Raw genomic sequence first — 27,430 nt, forward strand, 5'->3', positions numbered from 1 at the left:
AGAAATATAGCCTAAGTCCTTTATCTGATTTAATTCTACCTGTCTAAAGAATAAGAATTTAGTCTGACTGTCAGCAAATCATTGTTGCTCACAGGGAGAAAGACTGTTGCTGATGACTACCTTAAACTGTCCCGAAATGAAAGTAATTTGGGATGGAAACTCCATCTGCCATTGGAAGAGCCTACACTCAGTTTTCAGATGATAGCTGCTAGGTGAGATAAGCTCCCCTTGAAGGGATCTCTAATTAAAATTGAGTTGGGAGCAGGATATTTTATCAAATATCTGGTCATTTCATATGTCTAATCATCTCTGAAAACATATCTCTGATCTGTGCTTTGCTCTTATTCTATTTTAAATAACTGTTTTTATGGGAAGGATTAAAATTACAGTGGTTGAGAGAAGATGAATATTTATGAATGATTATGAAAAAATTGTGGGCCATAGACAGGAAATGGACATGGCTGAGCAAGGACCTGCTGATCAAACTGAGAGATAAGAAGGAAAAATAGTAGGCAGAGGAAGCAGGGATGGGTTGCCTGGGAAGAATATAAGGTGACTGTCCGGACATGCAGAGATGGAATGAAGAAAGCCAAGTTGATATGGAATCAAACTTGGCGAGGGATGTGGAAAATTATAAGAAGGGTTTATTTAGATACATCAGGAAGAAGGGAAAGGCACAGGAGAGTGTACTCCTTCTGGTAGTGAGAAAGAAGAACTAGCTTCAACCAACATGGAGAAGGCTGAGGTACTCAGGTCGTTCTTTCTTCAGCGGCAGTCAGTTTTCCCATACAGCTCATACCCCTGAACCTCTAGGCAGGATTTGAGAGAGTGAAATCTCTTCCCACTGTAAGAGCAGAATAAGTTTGAGACCTTATGAGACAGAATATGCAGAAGTTTATGGGGCCACGCATTCTAGGATCCTGAAGGAACTGGGAGAGACCCTGGGCAGCCTGATCTGGTAGATGGCAGCCTTGCTCACAGCAGAGAGTTGGGACTAGATAATCTTTAATGTCCCTTCACACATAAGCCATTCTATGATTTGATGACTCTAAGATTCGATGACTCTATGATTCTATAGTTCTTTTGGAAGGTGGAGGGGAGGGTATTTTTTATACTTTTACTTTTGTGCTTTCGGTCATACTTCATTTCATTCAGACCACAAATGGCAGTGTCAGTTTGTAAGTCACCAGCCTATGAGGTTAATTAACTGCTGATTAACTTTCACTTACTGCCAAATGTGGTCTTGAAGCTGAAGATGAAAAAGTGAATGCAATTTTTGTTGTTACTGTCAAATTACGTCCAATATCTGCAGATTTTCCTGCATTTGGAAATTGTTGTAGTGGAAGAAGCCAGATATAAGCATTACTTCTCAGAAGTACCACTGTTTGACATGTAATCGCTAATTACTGAGTATTTAACGTGTGCTTTGCACCCAAATAGTAACTAATAAGAATATTCTCTCCTATAGATGACACAAACTAAACAAACCTGTGCTGTGCCTTTTAGAACTCAAGAAGTGTAATTTCCAGTAAGGAATGTGAATTATCTACCATCTCCTGGCAGATTTCATCCAGAAGCTGCTTGGTGTGTCTTTTGTCTTGGACATGCCAGGTCCTTTATGTGAGCAACCAGATATGTGAGCCACTTTCCTTCCCATAGATAAACAGAGACAAGTGGACATGGCAGCTGAATGACCAAAGGGACAATGCCTTCAGTTTAACAAGCAGGTGTAGGCTAAATTAAAAAGCATTGTTCTGGATAGTCTTTTTTAAGGTAAGCGCAGTGCCAGATTGTGGGTGGCATTTCAGCCTGCCACTCCAAGTGAGTGAAGATGATGCTGAACTCAGCCATCATCAACACTGGGTATCCACAACAAAGGAGGCAGAGAGCTCATGGTAAGTGAGAGAAGCCCAGGGTTGACTAAAGAGGCAAAACAACATAAGTGCTGAATATGAGGGGAAAACATTCAGGAAAACTCATGTCCTAAGGATGTGAGTCCTAAGTGGATCAATTTTTTATCCTGTTAGCCAAACCTGGCTCTGCAGCAAGGCAAGCCAAAGAATGTCTTCTTTATTGTTTCCATGATGCTTACTCATCTACAAGCCATTCCCCTTTTAGATTATTCTATTTTTAAGGCATAATTTCCATCTGTTCTTTGATCTAATACTACATAAGACATTTAGTTAATAACATCATCCATCAAATACCAACTTTCCTTTAGAGTTCAAACACAATCGACACAGGACCCCGTCCATCTGCTGGCCAGTGCCTCTGAACAGATCCAGCTTGTGAATGGCCAGCTATGTCGCCTATTTTTTAATTAACCAGCTAAGGTCTGCTCTTCCTCGTGCTCCGTACTGCCTCGGGATGACTAGGGGGCACTCCAAAGGGAAGGAAAACATGCTCCACTGTGGGAGTCAAAAAAGAGGTTTAGTGCATCCAGAGCCATGCACAGACAAACGTGTTTGGGATGCTCTAGTTGTAAGTAGGTTTCTCCACTGGATGGAGTCTGCCTTCAGCCTTCCAGGGCATTCATTTTTGCATAAAAGACAATATTTATGTAAAAGGTTTGAAGGAAAGCATTTTCAAACACTGACAATCACAGAGGATAGAAAAGAAAGAATGTTAGCTAGACATCTTAAATATGCCTTTGAGAGCATATGAGGGTCTATTTGAGAGAAATTTCAGAATTTGGGGCTGATCGTTTGAAGCACCTGAATTGCAGATTTGCACACAAATATGTCTGCTTACTCAACTGGGAAGCCCAAGAATGTCAGATGATTTAGGTGACCAATTGCAGTAAAGCAGCACAGCTTGAATTTGGAATATCTGAGAACAATCACAGCTCACATAAAATCTAAAAAATAATTCTCAGGGAAAAAAAATGAGATTAATGAGTAACTCAGTGAAAAAGCATTTTCCCTGTGGATATTTTACAAGTGCAAATACATATAAAAATTTTTAATTATTATTTTCAGATTATTTTCTTAGCTCTAATTACCTCACTGCACTGTGGTTTGCTTTGTCTTGTACACAGCACATTTATTTAGAATGGAATTTTATTCAGGACTTGTATTCCATTGTCTTACATGTGCCCTTGCATACATATCTCCAGATCTGAAACAGTAACAACAACAACAAAAGCCTACGTTTCCTTCTATTCCCTGGCTTGCCAATAATAAGAAGTCCCTGCAGAGGGGAGCTTGGCTGGTGGCGTTTTGTGATTTCTCAGATAACAAGAGCTTTGCATTTCTGTGGAATTCCCATTTGCCAGCGAGCTGCTGCTGCCGCTGCCCTGATTGATATATGACTGCAATGGCACTTTTCCATTTGACATTCTCTCTCCCTCTCTCTCCCTCTCTCTTAAACAGCCCTAACTTTTGTGTGTTGCAAATATAAAAGGCAAACCATGTGACAGAGGGACAGCAGAACAAAAGCATTTGGAAGCAACAGGACCTCTTTTTAGCTCTCTGAAGAGCTGGAGGGAAGGAAGGAGCAGAGCATTCGCTGAAGGTAAGCACACAAATAAGTTTCCTCCAGGTTTGAGTGTTTCATGGGCTTAAATTTAGCACTTAATCTGACAAACGTGTTCTCTGTGTGCTGGCTTTTAATTAAAATGCGATACTGTGGACTGGGCAAAGCTCTACTACCTGTCTCCTAATCCTGTCTTTAGATCTGTCTTCTGCCTGAAAGATGCCTGTAAGCAAGCAGAGAGGTAGCACAGTCTGAGCAACTTGATTAAACTTTTACTTTTGTGAGTGTGCCAGGTTCCTGTTTGCACCTCTGCACTGGCTGTCACTGTATGGCTTGAAGTGAATGGACGAGCTGGGTGCTGTCCCAATTGTTATTGCCATCACTGGCTTTGTCCCACTGTAGTAAGGAGCTATGGATGCGGGCAAGCCTGCTACTTTAAAACCGAGCTGTTTACTTTTATTCCTACTTGTGCACAACCTTCTCTTGCCAATCATCTGCTGGAGCACTCAGAATAATTAAAAACAACAGGCAATATTTATTTCTAGCTTTGCGTGTCATGCTCTGTGGGAGCACCCTTAATTTGCACGTTATTATTTATCCAAACTTCTGGGAAGCTTTACTACAGACTGGACAGCACTGGCTACGGATTAGGCTAGGTTTCATACCCATCCTTGATTGGCTGAAGCCCGTGAGGGAAGCCGTGGCTTTTGCCTTTGCCGTAGCCCCGCAGGGTATATTTAGTAGGTAGCCGACCCTCGGCACGACGCGCCGTGCGTGTGGCCGGGCGGGCAGTCGCTGGGGTGGGAGGATGCTGCGCGGGACCCCCGGCCGCCCGCTGCGGGAGGGGGAGGCTCTCGGCATCCTGAAATCCCGGCATGCCGGGGCATCGAGTCGCTGTGCAGCGGTGTCAGGGGACGAGCATGGCTGTTCTCTGCCTCTCAGGGAGAAAGGAAGAGTTTTGCTGTTGTGAGCCAAGAGATAAAGCAGCAGAGGAGTGTAAGTACAGTCCTCTGGAGTGGATAGTGAGAACCCCGCTGAGGAGGAAAGCCCCATCTCTCTGCTGAGACTCAGGTAAGAGAATTCAACCTATAAAAGTTCAAATTGATGGGTTCAGTAGAAAAAAAAAAAAAAAACAAAACAACAAAACCATCCCCAAGTAATGAAGACAAGCGATGTGAGGAGCAGTCTCAGCTGTTTGTGCTGCATTAACTAGATGTTCCAATGTCAGTAGAATGACTCAAACTGAATGTGTGTTTGAGGTGATAATTTTCTTGTGGCAGATATGATTTTGCAAGGCAGTGTGTGTGCACTGACTCCTCTGTGACAGTCAAGCAGATTTCTTATCCTACCTTAAAGCTGATTTAAATTTCTCCCACAGTGTCCCCATAATACATCCTATTTGTTTCTACCTCTGACTGATGGCACAAGTGACTCGCTCTTTAGAAATGAAAGAACAATTTTTCATTGCTAAACATTGCGGTTTCTAAGGTTTTGTGACTCTGTCCTAGTCACCATCATAGTCACTGGGAAGCGAGGACTCCACACTTAAGATCCTTATGGGTACTTTCCAACTTGGGTTATTCTATGATTTTATGAAGTGCTTATTTAAAACCACCAGTGGGTACAAACTCATTCCAAATCAGTTCCTCACTGTAAAATTATTTCCTACTAGAACAACCCGTATGTCTGGTGCAGGTCAATGAATGCAGATACAGTAATCACAGTGCTGTGATTATTTGTCCTTCCTCCAAAGAAAATCTATGTTTTAGGATCCCCCCCCTTTTTTTTTTCCTTGTTGAATTGCTAATGGTGCTCAGTTTTGCCCAAACTGTGAGACCTTATTCATATCTGTGAGCAGTTATGCACATGAATAATTCCCTTGACTTAAATAGAACTATTTAGTGAGTAATTACTTACCAGCTTGAATCAGAGGTTACCAATGTGACTTGTACCTTGATGTTACTCATGCTGGAGCAATGCAATCTTATTTGTAATACTGGTTTTATAAAAATATACTGTAAGATTTTCCAGTTACAAGCAAATGGGGAAGGAACAGGAGATGTTTCCAACTTACAAAATAGGAAGAAATTTAATTTAGTTAAGGGATATAATTAGAGGCTACCTCTTCTTATTTTAATTACAGTCTTGTTACAGACAGCCTTGTATAGTTAGCTGTAGCAATACCCCAGGTAGCCATCACACTGCGCTGTTCTCAGCAACAGCCATTGACCCCAGCAGAACAATCCCTAACGTGCCATAGAGGCTTAGGCAGCCCATATATGCTCTTGCTTGTTTGAGTTGCCAGTGCTGTAGTATCTTTTGCCAGGGTGGTCGGGAGGTGAACCACCTTCTTCCAGGCTGGTGCTGACTTTTTTGACAAGGAGCCCTTGTGGAATTGAATTCATTCCCCATTTCCCTGGGGCCGTTGCTATCCCCTTCCCTATGTGTCTGCTGCCAGATGCACTAGGAAATGACCAAGATTGCTCTTGAACTTTGGAGGGAGCTGAAGACCTATGCTGCAAAGCTTGGGTGAAGTCACTGAGACATACATTTTTGCAACAAATCTAGAAGATCATTTGTTTAACGGAAAGTAGAATTTTAAAAAGATCCCGTTTCTCCCAAACAATACTATTGTAATTACAATTACCAACTACTGTTACAAATAGAACAAGTTCCTCTGCCTCTAATGTGCTGCTGAGTACCAGGAGGCACTTGCGTCTCTGAGGTTTGGAAAAGTTTCGCTACATGAGCCTGCATTGCAGCGCCCTGTTATTTGAGTAATCACCTCTTGAGCGTGGCTGGAAGCGGCCACATCAAAGCAGAGCACAGAGACCCTGGGGCAGACAGCAACAGGGGAACTTGCTGCCATGAAGGATTTTTCCCTAGCCCCATCAACCGAGCTCTCAGAGTCCTGAGAGCTTGCAGCCCTTCCCAAAACTCTTTAAAAATAAAACCCTTCAGACTGCAACCCTCTCACACATATCGAGTCCTTTTACTGAGCCCTGCTCAACTTTTGCCCTTGTGATATCTTGTTCCATTGGATCACTGCGGGTTGTGTAACCACGTATTTCTTTTCATCAGTGTTCAGCATGCAGCAACTCCACTCCTTGCCCTTCCCCACACCCTGGTATCTTGGGATAGGGGTGAGTAGCTGTGCCCACTTCACCTTTTTTCCTGCTATTTCCTTGTTTCTTGCTGAATAGCCCTCATGCAAGCCTGTTGGCAAGAGAAATGCTGGATTGCTGCTGGGTTAGCTCAGCTGTCTGCTTCTGACCAAGAGCACCCCACTTTGCCCACAGTTCTTTGCAGGCATACGAGGAGATGCTGCTGTCTCTGCTGGATATGATCAGCTGTTATTTCCTTTTTATATGTGTCAGTGTGGAACATATTAAAATTTCTCAACAGTGGTATGCATGGAATCCTTCTGATGCCCCACCTCTAACTTAGCTGAATAATAAAAGCAAGGTTGTAGTAAGCCTTTGAGCAGCTGGCGGTCTATATATTCCTTCTTTTTTCACATAATCTAATTCAGACGATTACCCGGGTAGCAGTGGCACTACCACTTTCAGACACCAACAGTTCTTGTCCCCTTTGTTGGAATTTCACTGTGTGAATTTCACAGAGATCCCTCCTACCATGGGCAATTCCAGCCTTTCTTCTGGCATCCCAGCATTTGGCTGCTGATGCCATGGAGACAGCGCACCCAGGAATTCCACTGCATTGCTGTTCTTCAGCTTCTCTTTGTTATTCTTCTACCTGCATCAATCACTGTTATGGCTCATGCTTGTCACATTTTCATGCTGATTGTTACGGGTCTGCAGACCTCAGTTCAGCAGAGGAGGCAGCACAGGTTACGTTGCCCTTTAAGACATGTGAGTTGAAGATCTGAGTTAATGCCTCCACTCTGGTTTGGCAAAGGTTAAGCATACCATGGCAGTGACAATCGCATTACTGTCATAGCAGCACAGCTCAAAGAGAGTGGGACCTAGGGGAATGCTGCTAGATGACATAAAATTGCTGCCATGAGCCAAATGCTTAGGTTCTGTAGTTAATCGAGGTGCATGGATGTTAGTCTGAATTTTGCCTGTCTATAAAAGAAGAGAGGATTTTGCTACTGGGAATATTTCTTTCAGTCATGGGCTATCTCCAGCTGCATAGCACACTGCTCATCCTGGTGGCAGCGATGTCTTTGCTTAATGTTAAAGAATGAGAACCTCATTCCTGCATCTAGTGATAACTATGGCTCTTCAGTAAATGCATTAAAGTAATCTCTAATCATCAGACAAGCAGTATAATGAAAGCCAGAGAACCAGAAACATCCACTGTTTTGTAGCACACTCCAACAGGTAAGAGAACACATGCCCGAATGCCCTAGACCTCTCAGCAACTTGTAATTTGGCCAAGAGTCATTTTAACTTATGTTGGGTCATAAGACTAACACAGAGGTAATTACTGAAGCAGATCCTATAGCTAATGCTCAGCTGGGAATATTTGCATGTGCCCAGCAGCCTCCAACCTGCTGGTTTCCTTCTGGGAGAGATGGGAACTTTTTGAATATAGGTTGGCTCTGAACCTGAGGGGCAATGCCATTCAGCACTGTTTCGATGAGCAAGAGCAAAGCTGGATTCCTCCCTGTTTCCATCTCCAACTGATGATCAGAACTGCTCTGTAAGACACGAGATTGAATAAGGAGTCCAAAGCTGGCATCACCGTGCCATTAAACAGTTCTGCCTGCTCTGGGACTCATTAGAGACAGATCCTATGCATGCCTCTAATCGATCTATTTAAAGTTTCCTAGAGACAGCAAAAAGAAAGAATAAAAATACAAGCACTCTTTTGTCTACTAGTAGCTATTCTTTGCAAGTGTATTAAAAACCTTTCTCCATTTTTGTCCCTGCCTGTCTGCTGGCTGGGCGCCAGTCCGCAGCACCCACTAGATGTTGTTATTTCAACTGCCCAGCAGCATTGGTAGCTCTCCCCCCTCTCAGCTACCTGGAGGACTGAAAACACACTTGGAGACTTCAAAAGGGGAGTGAAACTTGGCTTGCTTGAGTGCTGTTCAGCCAGAATTGTTCCATCTCATTCTCCTGGTCCCCCCACTCTGCCCCCACTTGTGGGGCCCTGCAGAGCAGCCACCAGATCTCCCTGCCCCAGGGTCATCAGCAGCCATGAGTTCTTCCTTTGCATGTGCTGTAATTACTGACCATTGTTTCTTATGGATTAGCATGGTTTTCCTATTTCATTTTCTTTTTCAGTCTGCTTACCAGCACAGGTATTTTTCTTCAGAAATATATGACCCATCCCTGGAGGTGTTCAAGGCCAGGTTGAATGGGGCCCCGGGCAGCCAGATCTCGAGGGTGGCAACCCTGCCCATAGCAGGGGAGTTGCAACTGAATGGACTTTGAGTTCTCCTCCATCCTAAGTCGCTGTATGATTCTGTGACTTATTCTATTTTCCTTTCTGTTGCTTCCTACCTTTCTCATGCTGATAGTCAGGAATCTCCAGGAGTCTCTTGAATTGCACAGAGCTGCACTGCTTTTATGTTGTGGGCACACACATCTCTGTGGCTTGTTCGAGGTTCAGCCCTCAGTGTCCCTGTGGGATCCCAGTCCTATGTCCCAATGGCCACTGCATAACCCCTTTGCCACCTCTGTGGCAAAATGGAGGGAGAAAATCTGTCTAAGTGCTGTGTGGAGATATTTATCTAACAATGCAGTGGTCACAAAATACAAAAGTATTTTGAATGCACATATGGCAGGCCAACTACCTCATCAGCAGAAAATGGCTGCAGTAAAATAACATAACGAGAGGAAAAGCATATTTATTAACAAAACCAAAGCATACACAGGATCTTATAAAATTTCTGAGCTGACAGCAAGCAGGATCAGGCAAAGCATGTTAGGTTGTCTCTCCTATGAGATAAACTGGTCTATTAAATTGCTCAAATGGTGACCTCTATGATTTTGTCCCACAATGATGTTACCCAAGCAGTTTTCCGGGACAACATGTGGAAGGTGACATTGTCTGGAAGCCATCAAAATGCTGTGGAGCCTGGAGGAGGCCTGGAAGCAGATCATGTAATGTGGCTGCCTCACACTGCTTGCTCATCCCCACCTCCCATCCCCATCTTTTTTCATGGCCCTTCTCATGGCAGTGGAGAGCTTAACTCTGCAGAACAAATCCTAACAGTAGAATCATAGAATGGTTTGGATTGGAAGGGACCTTAAAGACCATCCAGTTCCAAATCTTCTGCCATGGCGAGGGACAACTTCCACTAGACCAGGCTGCCTCCAGAATGCCTCCAGGGATGAGGCACCCAGAGCTTCTCTGGACAGCCTGTGCCAGGACTTCATCACTATCTGGGTAAAGGATTTCTGCCTGATGTCTAATCTGGATGCACCTTCTTTTCAATTAACACCATCATGTCTTTTCCTAGCACTACATACCCTGACAGATACTCCCTCCCCAGTTTTCCTCTAGGCCCACTGTAAGTATCTCCACCAGCTCCACTCCTTCTTGTGCTAGGGACCTCAGGCACAGGCTCAGTACTCCAAGTGGGATCTTATGAGGACAGAGACATACAATCACTTCCCTTGCCCTGCTGACCACCACATAGCACAATTCCAGTTCAGATCTTAGCAGAGTGCAAATGTCCCAAATATCAACTCTTCCGATCTAATTTTTTCCAGGTATAACACAGTTATCAGAAAATCCACTTTGCCCTCATAAAGATCTCTGTGGCATTTTTCTCAGAACAGCAGCAGTAATCTAAACACAAACACATATTTAGTAACAGTTTTTTAGGGCTGGATTTTGGAGAAACTGAGTGGTCTTATAATTTCTCTGTTTACATAACTAATTGAGAATGAGGGAACCACATTGGCAGGTTCCAAGCAATTGTGTTTACTAAATATGCACAACACGCAAGGCTGGGCTTAGTTATATATACACACTGCTGCTCCATCTGGATTTTGGCAGCCTCTGGAACATGAAAGACGTTGAGTGAATTGAACTGCATCATCATCATAAGAAGAACAAAAAATACTCTCCAAATGAAGGCCAAGCTGAATATACGTGCATGCCTAATTCACAGGCTTATAAGCAGGGAACAGCTAAATGGAAGTACACCAGAAATAAGGTTTTTCATTGCTCCCTTCCTGTATTTCAGGGTAAAAGCTGAGCAGATCCAATAGATCTTTGGAGAATTCCTCATTTCTTGATTTTTTCCAAGATACATAGTAAAAGAGAATTTCTGTTTATGTTCTCCCAAAGCAACTGACTAAATAATTCCAGATGATGGAATTTTTGTTTTGATCCTAGAGCAAACCAAAAATCTTAACCTCCTCTGCTATTTAAATTATATTGAGACTGTGATTTAAAAAAATCTTTATTTGAAGCATTCAAAGAACAGGTAATGATAACACAAAGTTGGTAAAATAACCTTAACTCTGCCCCAGTATTCATGTGTGGTGCAGCTTTAGATCGAATTTTTGCATCATCTGGCCTTGGGATGGCTTCCATTTTTCCCTTCACTTTTTAAATAACAGTTGTAGCAGTTTTGTACGACAGCTGTAATTTAGCATGGTATGTCCATGTGAGTTCTGAAAAAGCAGTTTTAGGGAAAGTGCACTTGTAAGCCTATTATTAACAACACATAATGCTCATATCAGTGAATTCTGAAAGAATGGAAAGCAGTGATTTTCATTCATTCTTTGGCCAAATATTTTTCGTAGCTAATTTTCATCCTAGGAATATGTAGTCACCACTGTATCTTCTTCTTTATGGGATGCTGTAAAACAGAAGCATTTTACCTTCCTCTTTCTTAGCTTGGCAGATTGACTGCTCACCACAGTTTTTCAGGTAAGAAGAAAGTAGGAGAAAGGCAGCTCAAATAAAATTAAACAAAAAAAAATTGATCTGAAATTGTTGATTTTGACCAAAAAAGTGGTATGTTCTAAATGATGTAGAACACAAAATATCATCTTTAAGTGCATCTACAACAATTAATGATTAGAGGTGTACTTCTGCTTTGAGACAGATGGACAGACAGATGTAATTCCTGATGCCACGTAATGTGTAGTATTTGGTAATTTCAGACAGTGTTTCAAAAAAGAATGTTTTGTTTTGTTTTAAATAAAATAAAATCTGGGTGCTAATTTGAAATGATATCCCATTGCACAGTTTTAGCTGGAAGTGGGAATGTCATGCCATGGTGATGTATCTGAGTGAAAATATTTACACCTTTTAGAACCAGTGTTCTAAAAAATGTTTTACTTCTGGCCCAAATATACACTAACTTCTGTATGTCTAAATATTCCTGTGAGAGATATATATTTTTCTACATAGCTCAATAGTATATGGTATATGTACTTGAGAAATATATGTGCATAACTGACATAAGCATGACAGTAGATACTGGAGGTGCAAATATCCCAGTGTTCTCTGCAGTCCCATCATCAATTCCAGCACGCTCATTTTGCCAGTATGTCCATCAGCAACAAATCACAGCTTTTTCACAAAAGATGGGTCACAAAAGACAGAAAGATGGTCTCTTTTTACCAACAAATATAACACTCTGCTTGTGTTCTATTAGAGTTTTATTACCGAGTTACACTTCATTTCTTTGCCAGGAAAGTGTCAGGGAAATTTTAAAAGGCTGTGAGTCGGCTAAGACTTTTTGTGCAGATTTTGTGCTGTGCTTATCCTAAAGAAGGTACAGACACTTTCCTTTTCTCACATTTTCCCCTCCTTCTTCTCGACTTTCTCACAGTGTTTTTGTGAGGCAGACTGTGTCATTCAATTATTTCCTGAAGCAAACTAGAGAGATAAGCCTTTGAAAACTGAGCCAGGACCAGATTTCTCTCACTGTATTAAATCATACTGATCAAAACCATAGAAAGATAGAGAAAAAAAAAGATTGGGACAGAGAGAGTGGGAAATGGGGATCCCTGGATATAGCAGTAAATGAGATGAGACCATCCAATATCAAGTAAACTTTCTTGGCCAGAGAATGAGTTGCTGGGTGTGTAATACTGGTAAGCTATGCTGGAGAGAGACCTTGCCAAGCAGAGTGTTTTGGTCAGCCTCTTTAGAAAGAAGAATGGGAAAGTAGGTAAAAGGTTAAACACAAAAAAAGTGCATCACTCCTCCTGTTAGCTAATGCTTGGACAACATCTCTGTGAACCACAGTCTTGCTTCTGTGGAGGGCTCTGTCCCAGCTCCCATGAGAGAGAGATTTCCCTCTTGTCTTGCTGAAATGTTTGGAGGAATATTTGTTGAGGTGACGGAGAGTGTGCACAAACGTATCTGAGATTCTGTGTTTAGCGTTGCTTAAGCTCCTCGTACTGAAAAGACATAGCATTTTTTTCAGTGCCACATCCACTATGTTTGCTTACAGAAAAGGCTTCTATGACTTCTATGACTAAGTACAGTAGGTAATACATCAGACGCTGGGGAAAAATATATAGTTAAATAAATTACAGACACATAAATTATCCTTTTCTATTTAGGCATACGAACAATAGTTTGAACCCAAAAAAGGCTTTCATAAATGTCTAACACACAGATCATCCCTAATTAAGTATATTTCTTCCCAGCGTGAGACCTTGCCTGACAAGTCCTGACTCTCAGCTTGGACAAATTCTGGAAGTGTTTACTGCTTCTTATGTGCTCCTCTTGCAAAAGGGTTGGAGCAAGCTATAAAGCAGTATACAAATCACTGAGCACTCTGGTGGGGAGGCCTCGCCGTTTCAGGCTGCTCAAGAGATGAGTATCTGTCATCTTAGTGTATTGTCAGCAAAGCACAAAGCTGTTCTGAATGAGGCTTGTGCAATAAAGGGAATGTGGCATTTCTTTAAATAGGCAAGAAGCTTCGGGGAGCATTTCTGCATGAGCAGTGAACTTTTTTGTCATAGTTTTCTTAAAGTCCTCGAACTTTAAGCTGTACTGAAAACTGCTCTTTGCTTCAGCAGGATAATTCACAGCTCTTCCACGCTGTAGCTCTGTGTAGTAAAAGCAAAGTTAAATCACCCATTTAAGACTACAGCTGTGGGCAGCCCAGTGAGATGTTCCCCTGAAGGGCTTTTCAGGGTTGTTTTGAGCCAGGTTTTGAGGGATCCCTCCTGGTCTCCAACACGCTACAAACCCAGATGACTGAATGGCAATCTGTGTGACTCCACCTGTAGATCTATCTTTTCCCCACTTCACAGCTGGGATGCACTTGGATATTATGGAATACTATGTGTTTTTCAGATCCTATTCTTTAATTAACAGGGACTGCACTGCTTGTGCCCAGACAGGATCCAGTTGTGTCCCTTGTCCCTGTGGGAGCGCCGCCTGTCTTCCTCCTCTCCATTTGCTGCCTGGGAAATTCCCTTTGGTAAGGCAGAAGGCAGCCTGACCCTGTCTGTAAGCGTGCTTTTTGACACTTCAAGTGAATATGCTGTCCTTCCCATTTGCAGCAAGTTCTGATGTGTTATCCATCACCAGTTTTGAGGGGAACCCATTAGGGACACTGCTGAGTGAACAAGATGGGTGCTGCAACACTTGTAATACAAAAAGTTAAAAGAGACTCTGTGGTAAAAAAAAAGATGGAGAAATGCTTAAAGTAACACATCTCCTTCCTAATGTCGCGTGCCATACCTACTGTGGGAGTGATGCTCCCTCTGAGAGTGTATTTTGGCAAGCAAAAATCCTATGAGCCTTATTATTATTTATGTCTGTTTTTCTTCAGAGCTGTTTTTGGTCAGGATCGTGATTTATGGTGTTTTTATTCCAGCTATACGGGAGATTCTCTGATGGATTACAATCTCAGCAAACTCTAACTCCAGAGGAAGAATGACAACTAAGAGACTTAAACCAGACTTTTTACTTTCCTGGAGAGGAACTGGCTCACAGTATTCAGCGTTTTTTTAATCCTCTACCTCCCTCTGCTGTTATCACAGCAAAGTTCCTCAACAATGGGAAGTCATGTACTTGCAGCTTCAATTTCCATGCTCTCGCTCCTGGCAATGATGGGAGACACGGACAGCAAACCAGACAGTTCCTTTATGATTGACACCGATCCCAGCCGCTGCATGAGGCATCATTATGTGGACTCCATCAGCCATCCCCTGTACAAGTGCAGCTCAAAGGTAAGGGTTCTGCTCCCTTGCAGGAGAAGTGTTAAAATAAGTCATTTTGTGTGAGTTCCTCTGTATAAATTCCTGCAACCCAATCACAGATATATACAGAGGCAGAGGCATCTGAGTGTACACATCAGCTGGAGAGGAAATCTCTTGATTCTTTCTTCTTCAGAAGGAGAAATACATGGTGATGGTCAGACTAACATGCAGTAAATGAGGTGATTCAAAGGAGCACTCTCAGGAATCAGCTGCCAACACCAAGGAGATGAGTGAGTTCAGAAGAGTAGGTTACTGTGGAGAAGCTGTTGTGCCCCATCCCTGGAAGCACTCAAAGCTGGGTTGGATGGGGCCCTGGGCAGCCTGAGCTGGTGGGGTGCAGCCCTGACCCTTGCAGGGATTGGGATAGGTGGGCTTTGAGCTCCCTTCCAATGCAAACCATTCTGTGATTCTATCCCAGTTAGCCCCTCCTGTAAATTAATTTTAATTGGAGCCTTCCTTTGAGATTTCAAGCCTGAAAAATCTAGTGTCAAAGAAGTCTGGGAGTCCACATATTTAGCCTACAGTCATTTATTTCATTGTACAGAGAAAAAGAATTAGGAGAAACAATGCAAAAATCCTTGCTGGTCCCATTTATCTTGTCATCATTTGCTACAAACAAACTAAGACAGTATATATGCAGTCTTCACACTGGCCATTCTACTGTTCCTCAGAAAGGGATTTACCTCACACACCCAGTTCCTGGAGTTAATGAAGAGGGACAGCAACCCATGCAGCACTTGTACCGGCTGCAACGTGTAACAGAGCAGTTGGTGGGGGTTTTAGGGAAGAAAGGCTGGCTGTGGTATAGGAGCAAAGCCCATACACAGTGAACCTGGGAGCATTGGTGAGTCAAGAGGAGCCATGTTGGCTGACTCTTTCACCACCTGGATGTCTTTGTATATAGAATGAATTATTTGCTTCTCAGGTTCAGTGTGGGGATAAGGTAATACCGCTAGCAGTAGCAGGCCAGAAAGTGTAAAATAAAGCACAGAAAGAAGAGAATCATCCCATCTTAATGCTCAAGGGCTGCAGGAAAAGGCAGTTGCAGAGGCTGGGCTCCATCCTGGAGTTGCTCAAGGCCAGAATGAATGGGTCCTTTGCAGCCTGGTCTGGTGGGTGGCAGCCCTGCCCACAGCAGGGGACTGTGGCAAGGTGCACTTTACGGTCCCTCCAACCCAATCTGTGATTCTATGGTTATATGATTAATCTGCATGTCTTGCTATCCCTCTGCTTGCTGGGGAAGCCAACAGCTTCCAAAATGGGCAAGTGGGACAGCCAAGCTTGAGTCTCTGTAACACTGGTCTCATACCAGCGCTGCCTAACATGCTATGTAAATATTTACTTCTGATCCACAGCAGCATGAGATCAGAGGTTTTTGTCCGACTGCTCTTGAATTCAAACAAAAAAGCATATATTACTTGAGATTCAGAAGAGGGTTTTTTCTCTGATTTTAGCTCATACTAGATTTTCCTCCCATATGGAAAGCATCCAGCATTACAGAAATTATAATGGCTCCAGCACACTGCTTCCAACAAGAGGATGAGTGCAATGGGTCCTAGCCTGACCTCTGTCCATTCAGCTCTGGAGCAAGAGGGATGGGGCTTCTCCAGACCGGGGCCAAAGTCTCCTCTTGTGGGCTGTTACCCACCCATTCACCATTCCTTGGCTGCATTGAATTCCCACAGCATGGCTTTGCCTCTGCTTAGCCCTACATCATTGACAGCTCTCCAGCAGCCACCATGGTTGCCAGCATTTCCTGATGCCTTTCTACTCCCAGCTTCACAGATTCACATGCTTCTGCATCTCCAGAGCCACCTGCCTCATTCTGCTGCTTTTTTTGTTTGTTTTTTACGTGCTAAGGATATTGCTTGCTACGCAACTCTTGGGCTTTGGTGCCTCATCCGTGTCTCATGGTGGAGGCTTTTAGGATCAGAGTATGAGGTGAATCCTGAGTTCACGTGACCAAGAACTGCAATTGCACCTTTCTAGGATTCTGCTGGTCTTTTGCACAATGGCTTGGATGTCCATGCTCCTGTAAACCCGAACAAAACCCTTTCACTCTGTGGTTGCTTTCCTTCCTCCATCATCATCATCACTGCACTCCAGGTTTATGTTAAAAGCCTTGCTGCTACAGGCATCACATAGAAAAAAGAATGAGAGGCAAGAAGGAAGGAAGGAAGGGAAGGAAATAAGGAAAGAATCCCGCCACCAACTTGTTTTCTTATCATTCCTATGGGCAGAGAAAAATAATTAAGCATATAAGACTGGGAATGATGGAAATGAGAACACGAAAAGCAATCTAATGAAAAACATATTCTTTTAAAACAGAGCTTTGATAAAAAATGCTATTGACATAAACATCTGTAACTAATGGCAGAAATGTCCATAACATTTTTTTTAAATGAGGCCTTTAAAGGAAATCATGTTTGAAAATATTATTATTTCTCCGTTTGTCAAGTTAAGCTCTTTCTTTGTTAAGGTCTCAGGGATCTGGATCATTCTGATAGACGGATGGCTTCTGTTCTGGATCTAGCACAGACTTGTAAACACAGATCAATATTAGACTTGCTAATGAAAAGTAGATGTGATGTCTGCTCCTGTATATACTGTAATAAAACATAAGTCAAAAAAAGGAAGGTTCTGCTGGAGTAGCTATGAGAATTGCAGTACTTCTTGTTTCCACTATGTTTCCATTTTGGAGCTAGGACTGAATTTCTGTCAAAGATCTTGCCCTTTTTTTGAGTGATGCACTGGTTTCACCAAGCCATCTTTTTTCACTCTGTACATTTTCCCTTTTAGTGCAACACAGAAATACAGAAGTTAAAAATGACTTCAGAAATTGCAAGATGTATTACTTTTGCTGTCCATCTTGGTTAAACAAGGATTACATTTACCATATTTTTCTGTGGAGAGGCTGCCAGTTATATCCATATGGAAAGTAGTCTTGCTACATTTGGAAAAGTTCCCCAGGTCTAATTTAACCATTAAAATCCCTCTTGCTTTTGACGTCAAGCAGATGTAGAAAACAGGTTTCCAAAGCTTTTGGAAACGTAGCCCACTATAGTAACAGAATGTATAGACAAAACAAAGGAGGGATGAAAGAAGGTAATTTGCTCCTGTAAAGCCCAAGTGTTTGAATTGAAGGAAATGTGTGTCAACTTGTGAGGTACTGACTTTTCTGGCTGTATTGGATTTTGTCTGACCTCTGTCACTAACCTTTGATGTGTTGGACTGAATCATAGAATTGCTCAGATTGGAAAAGACCTTGAAGATCATCAAGTCCAACCACAACCTAACCATACTACCCTAACAGCCCACCACTAAATCATGTCCCTGAGCACCACATTCAAATGCTTTTTAAACACATCCAGGGATGCTGACTCAATTACCTCCCTGGGGAGCCTATTCCAGTGTTTAACAACCCTTTCTGTAAAGAACTTCTTCCCGATATTCTACCTAAACCTCCCCTGGTGCAACTTGAGGCCATTTCCCCAATGCCTTGCAATCGCAATCAGATCCTCATAAATTATGGTATCAGCTGCCACAAGTGCTTCCTCCAGATGTACCAGAGGCATGCTGTTGCTGATAGCTTAGCGGTAAAGAATCTGGGCCAGAGAGACAAGCATCAGGTGTATAAAAGTTTAGCAAATGTTGGAATGCATTTGCTCAGGAGGTGGCTCTTGAGGATTGCCATTCCTGCTTGCAGCCAGGCCATGAAAGCTGTATGCAAGTCTTTGCTCATGCATTCAGCACATCCGCTCAGGCCTCAACACATTCTCAAAGAGTGTAGAAAACGAGGATACTAATACTAAAAGTAACAAACCAATTAAAAAGTTCTAAATTTCCAGAATGTGGTTGTTCTGTAGCTGTCAGATGGATAAGAGATTACTGACTTGGAGTGGAAAAAAACCATACTTTTCCAGCTGCTCAAACAAGCACGCAGGACCCCCACTGCTCTTGCCTAGCATTGCTCTATACTTCCGTGAATAGCATCACAAGGTGACATGAACAGGCTACTATGTGCGGGGGAGCAGGGGAGCCAGGAGGCACAGATATCAGGTTATAAAATACCCACACATTTTTACTATATATACACTTACTGTATTACTGTGCCATGCCATCATATCATTACTAATAATTTAGGCGATAATCTCTATTGCACTATAGTATGTGATGCAATAAACAGCTGGTGCTATTGATTAAATGGCAAAGCAAAGCTTTTAAAGTAGATGCTATTTCTAGCTCATTTGCACACCTGTCAAAATCTGCTGGTGCTCTTTGGGATTTATGAAGAGGGGGTTAAATTTTGCTGAGGGCTTCAGGTTAGTTCAGAAGTTTAGAAAGCCATCAAAATGGAAAATCTGAATCGATTTCTCCTGCAAGCTTGGCTTGGTATGCATGGTGTAGTGCCATTTCAAAAAATGTACACTATAATCCAAAAATAAAATATAAGACCGACTCTGTGTAATTTTGCTGCCACAGGCTGCCCATAAAGGTGTTGGAGTCACTGTGCCTTAAAGTGTTCGAGAAACATGTGGGTGTGTCACTGGCAGATGTGGTTTAGTGGGCAATATTCATGGTAGGTGGACAGTTAGACTAGATTATCTCAGATTATTTTAGAGGTATATAATTCTATTTTATACAGTCTTAATACTAACTATACTCTTCTGAAGAGCTAGGTAGCCAGCAAAATTTTAGATTAAAATTATAATTTCCACAGAATGAAATGTTTTTAAAAACAAAGTTTGCTAAGCAATTAGAAATGCAGTTGCATAATGAAGAAATATTGATTGTCTTTGCGCTAGAAAGCTTGAGACAGAGATTCTAGCCTATAATTAAACTTCTGCAACTCTTCTGTAGTCCTTGAGGGCTGTTATTTATTTTTTTTCTGGTATTTCTAGAAGTACCTACTGATACAGGAGCACAGCTGTGTGGCATAAAAAATCCTGAGGAGAAATGTGCCAGAAGTGACTAATTGTTCCAGCTCCCGAAGCATCAACCATTAGAAGTAACCTCCATCATAGAGCAACATCACATATGGGCTGAAATCACAGAATCATAGAGTGTTGGTTGGAGGGGACTCTGGAAGTCCTCTGAAGCTCCCAGAAAGAAGCTGGTGGCCATTTTATATCCCCTATCACCACTCCTGAAGACAGTTGTTCTGCATTGTCTTTATAACTCCCTTCTAAGTGACTGCAGGCTGCAGTCGGATTCCTCTTCAGCCTCCATGTCAGCCAAATGCTTGGGAAGTCTGTGGCAGAGCTCACAATCTGATGAACTGGTCAAAGTGGGGGACCTAGTGAGAACTGTCAAAAACGTGGAAGGAAACTAATTGTTTCACATGTCCCAATCTGTGTTTCCTTTGTGGGAAAGGAATTAGACATATTGCCCTTCTCCAGCTGCTTGCCTGTTGCTGTGGGAAGGGAGTTTTGTCTTCCAGGGGACAAAAGTAGATTTTCATCTGGGCTCTAGCACTGTGATAACTTTCCTTTTCCCTCTTACTTACATTAAATATGCTGATAGTAAGGAGCTTAACATTGCCAATACATCAAAAGCTGGTGTGTGGCTCAATAGTACACAGAAACTTCCTTCCCACCATATTACTACTAATGTATGAGTGAACTGGTTTATGAATAGACAGCACTGGGGAGTTGGACTAGATGACTTTTAAAGGTCTCTTTTAACTCAACTGATTCTATGATTCTATGGTCAAGAGAAAGCGAACAATAAATTCATGCTAGGAATTATGAAAGATGGCAAAGGTATTGAAGAGCCAACAAGAAAACTGAGGTGGAAGATGCTTCGTTGCAAGCCCAGATCATCAGCTCATGAAGGCACCTTCCTTCTTTTGACTGGAAGTGTAGTTGTTAACATGTTAACACATTTTTGAAGTAATACTTAATCATGCAAGTACTCTTGGAAGAGACATTTTTAAGTACTGTACAAAGTATGTTCATTACATACATTACATTACATACATTACTGACAACCAGTGCTTTTTCCAAGGACACCATTAGTGCTGGCGGTACTCAATACCATGAATATTGTCTCTTCCTTTCGCCTTTCCACATGACTCTAACTGAAAAAGAATGCTTCTGATAATTAAACATTTGATATACCTACTTTTATGATTTGTGTCCAGTTGAGAGTGTGAAGTGAAAGAGTACTGGAAGTGTTTAACATTGCAAAATATTTGCCATCACTTCTATAGTTGTCCTTCTGGATTGTCTGGAAAAGTCATGAGATGTGTACAATATGGTCAAAATATGATAATTTCTTCTTTGGTTATAGGATAAACTTACAACTTTTTTGGTGCATACATTATCACCTCCATCATATGTTGCTCTTGCTTGTATGATACAAAAAGAAGGTTTAATATCTGTATTGGTTAATCAGAATTAGCTGATCTGGATTAAATAATATTTAATTCCCCATAAAAGTGTAAGAATTTGCTTAAAATTGTACTAAACTTTGCTCTACAAGGTGGTAATAGCTGCTTCTAACCAGATGATCATCTCATCTTTAGAAGGTCCTTTCCATGTTTTATGTGGAGCTTTGGAGACTGCAGCCATCTCCACTTATCAACAAGGGATTTTTGGGAACAGAAACACTGGATTCCCATGGGATTTCACTCTTTAGCTCCTCTCATTGTGCAAGTTGACCTATTCTGGTCATAGTTCAGCTGTTGCATCCAGGAGAAGAATCATGGAGCCTATTTGGCTTTCAGAAGATCTTACTAAGGAACCCCCATACTTTGCAAGCAGTTCATGCTTGTCTATGTTTTCTCTGCCTTGTGTTGTGCAATGCATTTTACACAAATACAACTGATGTAATAATACATTTACACATACAATTGCAAACACACACTCAAGGTGATCTGTGCAGAAGACAGTGCCAGAAGCATTCTTTAGAAGCAATAAACTAAGCTTCTTTATATTTCTAATTTACACATTCATATTTCTAAGCAATTGAGAAATTTACTGACCCTGATGACCAATTCTGCTGATCACCAGTACATAAACTCAAAACACTGGAAAATACCCAACCAAAGCACTAGGCTGGCTGATGATTTAAGGGCTTGGCTGCCGTAAACCCGAGGCCAGCAAGCCATGCTTGCAGTCACTGTGCCTGGAAAACAGGGCTGGCTGCAAATATTTTGAGCCCAAGGTCAGATGTCAGAGAACCAGGCCCAATATTTGTTACTAGTAATGGTGTCTGGGACCATAGGAAAGACTCCATTTTTCTCTGCCCTCATTACCTCCTCCGCTCTCTTGGACAAACTGTACTGCAGAGGGATGGGTGGGGGTGCCATGGGTGGAGAGATGTGGTTGGTGATGCCAGGTCAGCCAGACTGGAAGAACATTCCTAACCCATCTCTCTTCCTTCACAGATGGTGCTGCTGGCTCGCTGTGAAGGACGTTGCAGCCAGATATCGCGCTCGGAGCCAATGGTGTCCTTCAGCACTGTCCTAAAGCAGCCTTTCCGCTCCACTTGCCACTGCTGCCGGCCCCAGACCTCCAAGCTGAAGGCCATGCGGCTGCGCTGCTCAGGTGGCATGAGGCTCACCGCCACATACCGCTACATCCTCTCCTGCCACTGCGAGGAGTGCAACTCCTAGGGACGCGCCTGCTGCAGTGCTACAGGACCGGGATGCTGCTGCTGGGGAGGGCTCCCAAGAAGTGACTGGAGATGAGGCCGACAGTCCCAGGACACAACTAACTGGGGTGGATGGAGCTGAGAGATAATGAGGAATATCTCCTGGGGCCTGAATGGTTCTGATACCAATCTGTGGCAATGGCAAAAGCACGTGGACTTGTTTTTAAGCAACCTTTCTTTTTTGCTGAAAGGATATTTTTGCCAGTTTCTCCTTTTTCAGGCCCAGCTCATGATTTACTTTGGGCCCCGAGCAGTAACAGCTCAACATAGAAGGCTGGAGGGGCAGCAGCACTGTGCACTGGAAGCCAGCTTCCAGACAGATCATGGGCATTGGTTCTCACATACAACATCTTCACTTGTCTGTATTCTCAGACTCCAGGCTACATCAGCCTTCACGCAAACTGTGTCGTTGGCAAGGGCTACCCACTGCTGATTTATCAGCCAAGTGCTGGATAGCTTTAACTGTGGTTTAGCAGAAATTACAAATAAATCACTGAAAAGTGAACCTAATGCAAAATGTACCTCTGGGATTACCCAGCGCCAGCTGAAAAGATTACTTGCAGTATACAGCTTCACAGTTGAGTGGTTGAGGGACTCTCGAGAAGTGTAAGGTCATGAGGCATTATTCCCCTCTAAAAGCATGTAAATGTGACACATTACATCTGTCACAAAAGCCATTATTCAAACACTAAAAACTAAACAAGAAATAAAATGATGCATACTAAATGGAGTCTTTTCTTAATCTGTTGACGTGTAGAGCCAGAGCTACTGAAATAATGACCAAATCTAGGACTTATTTTCATCTACAGACCACCAAGTATCATTTATTCCTTTTAAAGATAGTTAGGAAATATGGATGTGCCCATATAAGGTTTAAGGCAGAGTTGGAACCCCAGTATTATCCCCTGGACCACAGAGGTTGTTTCAAGTTTCAGTTTATTTAAAGATCTGCTACCTGGGGTCCTGGTGGACTCACCACCCAGATGGCAACCACTGGACAATGCACAGCTCATGGCTGGGCCATATGTCCACCTACATCTGGATGAGCCATTCTTTGGATAAAAATCATGGAGATGTCAGGAGCATCCTTGCTGTGTAAGGATTCAGTTGGAGCAGTTTCTACTCCTTGGCAGCACTGGCATGCTCAGTTCCTTCTTGGAGTTGTTTCCTTGCACAGCAATGTCTGTTGAAGGCCCTTTGGCAAGGATGGGAAGTCTTGTCCAAGCTCAGGATTTGCTCCATCTGTCCAGCACCATCCTGTCTGTCTGCAGGAAATGATGAAGAAAGAGATTCCCAAGGGCTACCAGGGAGAGCAGCTGCCCTGTGTTCCGCTCAGAGGTTACTGGGGCTGGTAGGGCAAAACCAAATTCTTCTTCCACTGTCTTCTTATGGTGGGTATGCATTGCATATGAGGGAACATGGGGAACAGATACCAGCCTTGTGAGCCAGATTCTGGAGGAGGATGGTGGTCAATCAGACGTGGGGTCAAGTACTCCCACAGACACATGTTGCAGAGAGGTTTGTAGGCATGGAAAGAACTCTGTTTTCTAGAGATGGCTGGGAGATAGGCAGTTTTCAACATCATAGAGCTGCAGGCAAACAAACAGGTATATCATGAAGTTAGAAGCCAAGGGGCTCAGATTAAAATTTCAAATACATGCACGATGAGCCCTGATGAGCTCATCAGACACCAATGATCATTTCAATGCTGTCAGTCATTCTCACATGTTATACATAGTTTGAACATCAATGGGTGAGAGGTGGGAGGTTATACATAGTTTGAACATCAATGGGTGAGAGGAGGGAGCATGAGCCAAGCATTATTACCAGATTACTGTATGTAAAAACTGATGTGCATTCTTTTTCTACTCTTCCAATTTCCAGCATTCAAAAAAGCAACAATCTCTACTGTTAATTATGTGTAGAAAAATTCAGTAATTATCTGAAACTTCAGCGATGCCTTTGCTCACCGAATAACTGCACCAAAGTCTTGCATGATCTAAGCACACAAGGAGTGCTACACAACTATCTAAGGAATGATAATTTAGGGAAATAAAGGAAATATTTATAGTGAAAGAAAAACCCAGCTGGTATTTATTTTCACATCCCTTCACTGTCACAGTGTGAGAGTTATAATTGCTCAAATAGGTTTCCCAGAAGATATTTGTGTTTCAACAAATGTTTTTTTCCCCTCTCACACCCTACATTCCTTCCACTTTTGCTTGATTCCTCTAATGAAATCATTGCCTTGTGATCACAGCCTGTTGCCAGACACAAAGGTGAAGTGGATTTCACATAATATAATTGAACTATTGAATCAAATAAATTCACAGAAGGAATATAACAGAAATCAGAAGTCATAAGGCAAATATGTCTGTAAATAGCTAGAAATGGTTACTAAACAATGAATCAAACTACAAATTCTTCTCTTGGCTTTGTCGGGCAATCTTCATATTAATGCTTAGGAAAAGGTGGGGATAATCTTCAAAACCAAATACCCAAAAGTCCACTATAAAACCATATTTTGATACTTCTGATACTTACAAAAGGCAAAGAAATGTTGAACAAGGCACACATGGTTACTCATGGCAAAAATCAAAAGGCATATTTGAAAAAAATGAAAATGAGTCTTCAGGTAAAAATTACAGGATTTATCTCAAAGTCAGAGTCTAAATGATGCTTGGAAATGTACCAGCTTCCTGATTTCTTAGCCTGGCCCCACACTAGATCAAGTCTACAGTGTCTGCGCATCTTAAATTGTGTTGATTTTGAACAGAAAGGGCAAGGTCTAGTTGTTCAGATAATTCTATGGGGCAGAGTGCTTTGCTAAAGCATTCTCTCCCTGAGACTTAAATGGCAATCTTCTCCGTCAGCTATGCCTCACCCCTCAGGTACTACTTTCCCTCAAACAAATGCTGGTTCAGCTGTGTGGTTCCTGCAGTTTACTCAAGATATGATGTAGACTTCTGACTCCTATGCCTTCTGTTCTCTTGATGAAGTTTCTGAACCCAACTTGGATGGCTCTTGAAAGCCACCCAACCCAGCTGTGGTTGTGTTACATTTCAGCTGGATTGATGGTACTCATGGAGACCACAAGAGAAACACTGGACCTTTGCTAGTGTCCTTTCCCTGCAGGAAAAGTCTTATAAAGCCACTGTGTTGAGGTCCCTTCCAATCGTGGCCATTCTGTAATTCTGCAATTCTGTTTGTTGTATCTATCAGAAATAATGTGTGATGTGACAGAGTAAAAGAGCCCATGACCTTGCATATTGTAAGTATTCTGCCCCCAGTTTCAGTAGGTCTGCTTTAGTACTTAAAGCTGCATAGATTCAAAAACATTATCTACATATATGCAAGACTTCATATAAATCATAAAACTTAATAATTGTTTTCCTGTGAGGTACCCAATAATTCTATTTACACTTCAGTTTGCCCTCTGAGCTTGGAGCACTTTTACTAGAGAAGAGATCTCAAGCCTGACCATCTCCTTGTGGCCCTTATCAGGTAGAACTGTGTAGACTGCAATCAGGATTCGTACAAACACAGCAATGCTCTGCTGTTCTGTGGGTCTTGCTTCAGAGTTCTTAGGATCTGATGCAAGAAAAGCAATTCCTGTGGGCTCCTTCCTGTGAGTGAGCTGTTTTTCAGTGTCTAGTCCTACATGCTTAAAGATAGTGAAAGGTTTCAAACTAAATTTATATGAAATGGGATTAAATCCTTCAGGAAACTGAGGTCTACTTAGGAAGTAATTTTTCTGACTTGGGCCATAAATATTTCTGAAAAATCCAGATGCCATTAGGCTGTAGGAAAAAAAAAAAAAAGGAAAAAAAAAGAAAAGGGTCAGCAACATCTGATGTGCTAAGATTCGTCTCCCCCAGCTCTGTACTCTAAACACCTGGGACTCTTTCTTGCTGACGCTTGTTCTGCCTATAGAATGACACAGATTCAGGAGGAGAAGTGGAAAGTCCTCTTCTTTGAAAGCATCACTTCCCACCTTTGTAACAGTGGAGGAGCACTGAGGGATGTCTGAAATCCAAGTCTCCACTAGTTTATGTGAGTATTGAAATGGCTGACTGCCTGCTTTTGTCCTTGAAAATTAAAAATATATGTTTCCGCAGAAGTGAAAATCTTAAGGGTGGTCAGCCCCATACCTTTACAAAGGATGAATCTGGTTCTATTAAAATTAAGAACTTTTGATTTTTTTATTACATTCACATATATATGCAGATGTACTTCACAGGAAAGTCTCCTCAACCTCACAGCCTTCTACCACTCCTTGAGAAGCTGGCAGGAGCAAAGACCTTTCCTAGACCCTCTCTACTGCTCTTGGAAAGCAGCTTTTTTTCACCTCAGATTGCATAGGTGAGCCAGTACAGCAAGCAGGTGGCCTGAGTCATTCACTGTTCTCCTCCTGTGAGACATCACAGCAGACACTGAAGTCCATGTAAATTCCACAGCTGACTGTCAAATGCAGCCCTGCATGGTCACTTACTGCAGCCAAATAAGTATTGCAGGCAGAAAGTTCTGTTGCTGCTTGTATTAAAGGGATTGGAGTCACCCCATATGGAGTTGCTTTTTGGCATTTGCTTTTTTTATCTATACTTTTCATGAGTCTCTTCTTTTAGAAACTGCAGATCTTCTCAGATTCTGCTTTGATCTCTTTAGGATATGGACAAATAGAATTATAGGCATTTTCACAAATTTTTCTTAAGCTGTTTAGATACTGTGTTGTTCCTCATCTTTGGAATAGTATTTGAAAGTAGTTCTGTTCTACAGACTGTAACTGCAACAAATTTTACACCTTGCTGAAATGATAGTAAGGCCAAGAGAAGGAGAGGGAGAAGGATTCATTTCCGTAGTGCACCTGCTCAGGATACTGGCAGCCCTTGGCAGCTGATCTGTGGGACATTTGATGCTCTGAACCTAGGAAAATTCAGAGTTTTGCTCATTTAAATTTTTTCATTCTTTTCCCCTGCCTTGCTTCTCCTCACCTTCCATGCACTTCTAACCCATGGAAGCAAATGTGAGTCTGGGATCTAGCTCATATCAGTCACATCTCTATGGTGTCACATATGGAGCTTGTCCAAACATCCAGTTAGTAACTGGGAATGGGAAGCTGGCAGGTGAAACTTATGACC

At 42.3% G+C, this 27,430-nt stretch overlaps 1 protein-coding gene across 7 annotated transcripts; it reads left to right on the top strand.

Moving 5' to 3' along the window:
* Window positions 1–3,163: 3,163 nt before the first annotated feature.
* On the top strand, window positions 3,164–24,334 carry LOC125698155 (norrin cystine knot growth factor NDP). 7 transcript variants are annotated; one of them, XM_048956108.1, is made up of 6 exons: window positions 3,164–3,513; window positions 4,417–4,545; window positions 6,556–6,617; window positions 13,747–13,852; window positions 14,252–14,606; window positions 22,027–24,334. In XM_048956108.1, the coding sequence occupies exons 5-6, from the start codon at window positions 14,433–14,435 to the stop codon at window positions 22,252–22,254; spliced, it is 402 nt and encodes a 133-aa protein (XP_048812065.1). In that variant the 5' UTR covers window positions 3,164–3,513; window positions 4,417–4,545; window positions 6,556–6,617; window positions 13,747–13,852; window positions 14,252–14,432; the 3' UTR covers window positions 22,255–24,334. The 7 variants fall into 7 exon arrangements, 6 of the variants coding, with proteins under 6 accessions (XP_048812065.1, XP_048812097.1, XP_048812112.1 ...); XR_007379094.1 differs by lacking the exon at window positions 3,164–3,513 and having other exon boundaries at window positions 3,864–4,545; window positions 22,027–24,059; window positions 24,100–24,334; XM_048956140.1 differs by lacking the exons at window positions 4,417–4,545; window positions 6,556–6,617.
* The last annotated feature ends 3,096 nt before the right edge of the window (window positions 24,335–27,430 follow it).

The sequence above is a fragment of the Lagopus muta genome, chromosome 1 (genome assembly GCF_023343835.1).
Source record: "Lagopus muta isolate bLagMut1 chromosome 1, bLagMut1 primary, whole genome shotgun sequence".
In the NCBI taxonomy this organism is placed as follows: domain Eukaryota; kingdom Metazoa; phylum Chordata; class Aves; order Galliformes; family Phasianidae; genus Lagopus; species Lagopus muta.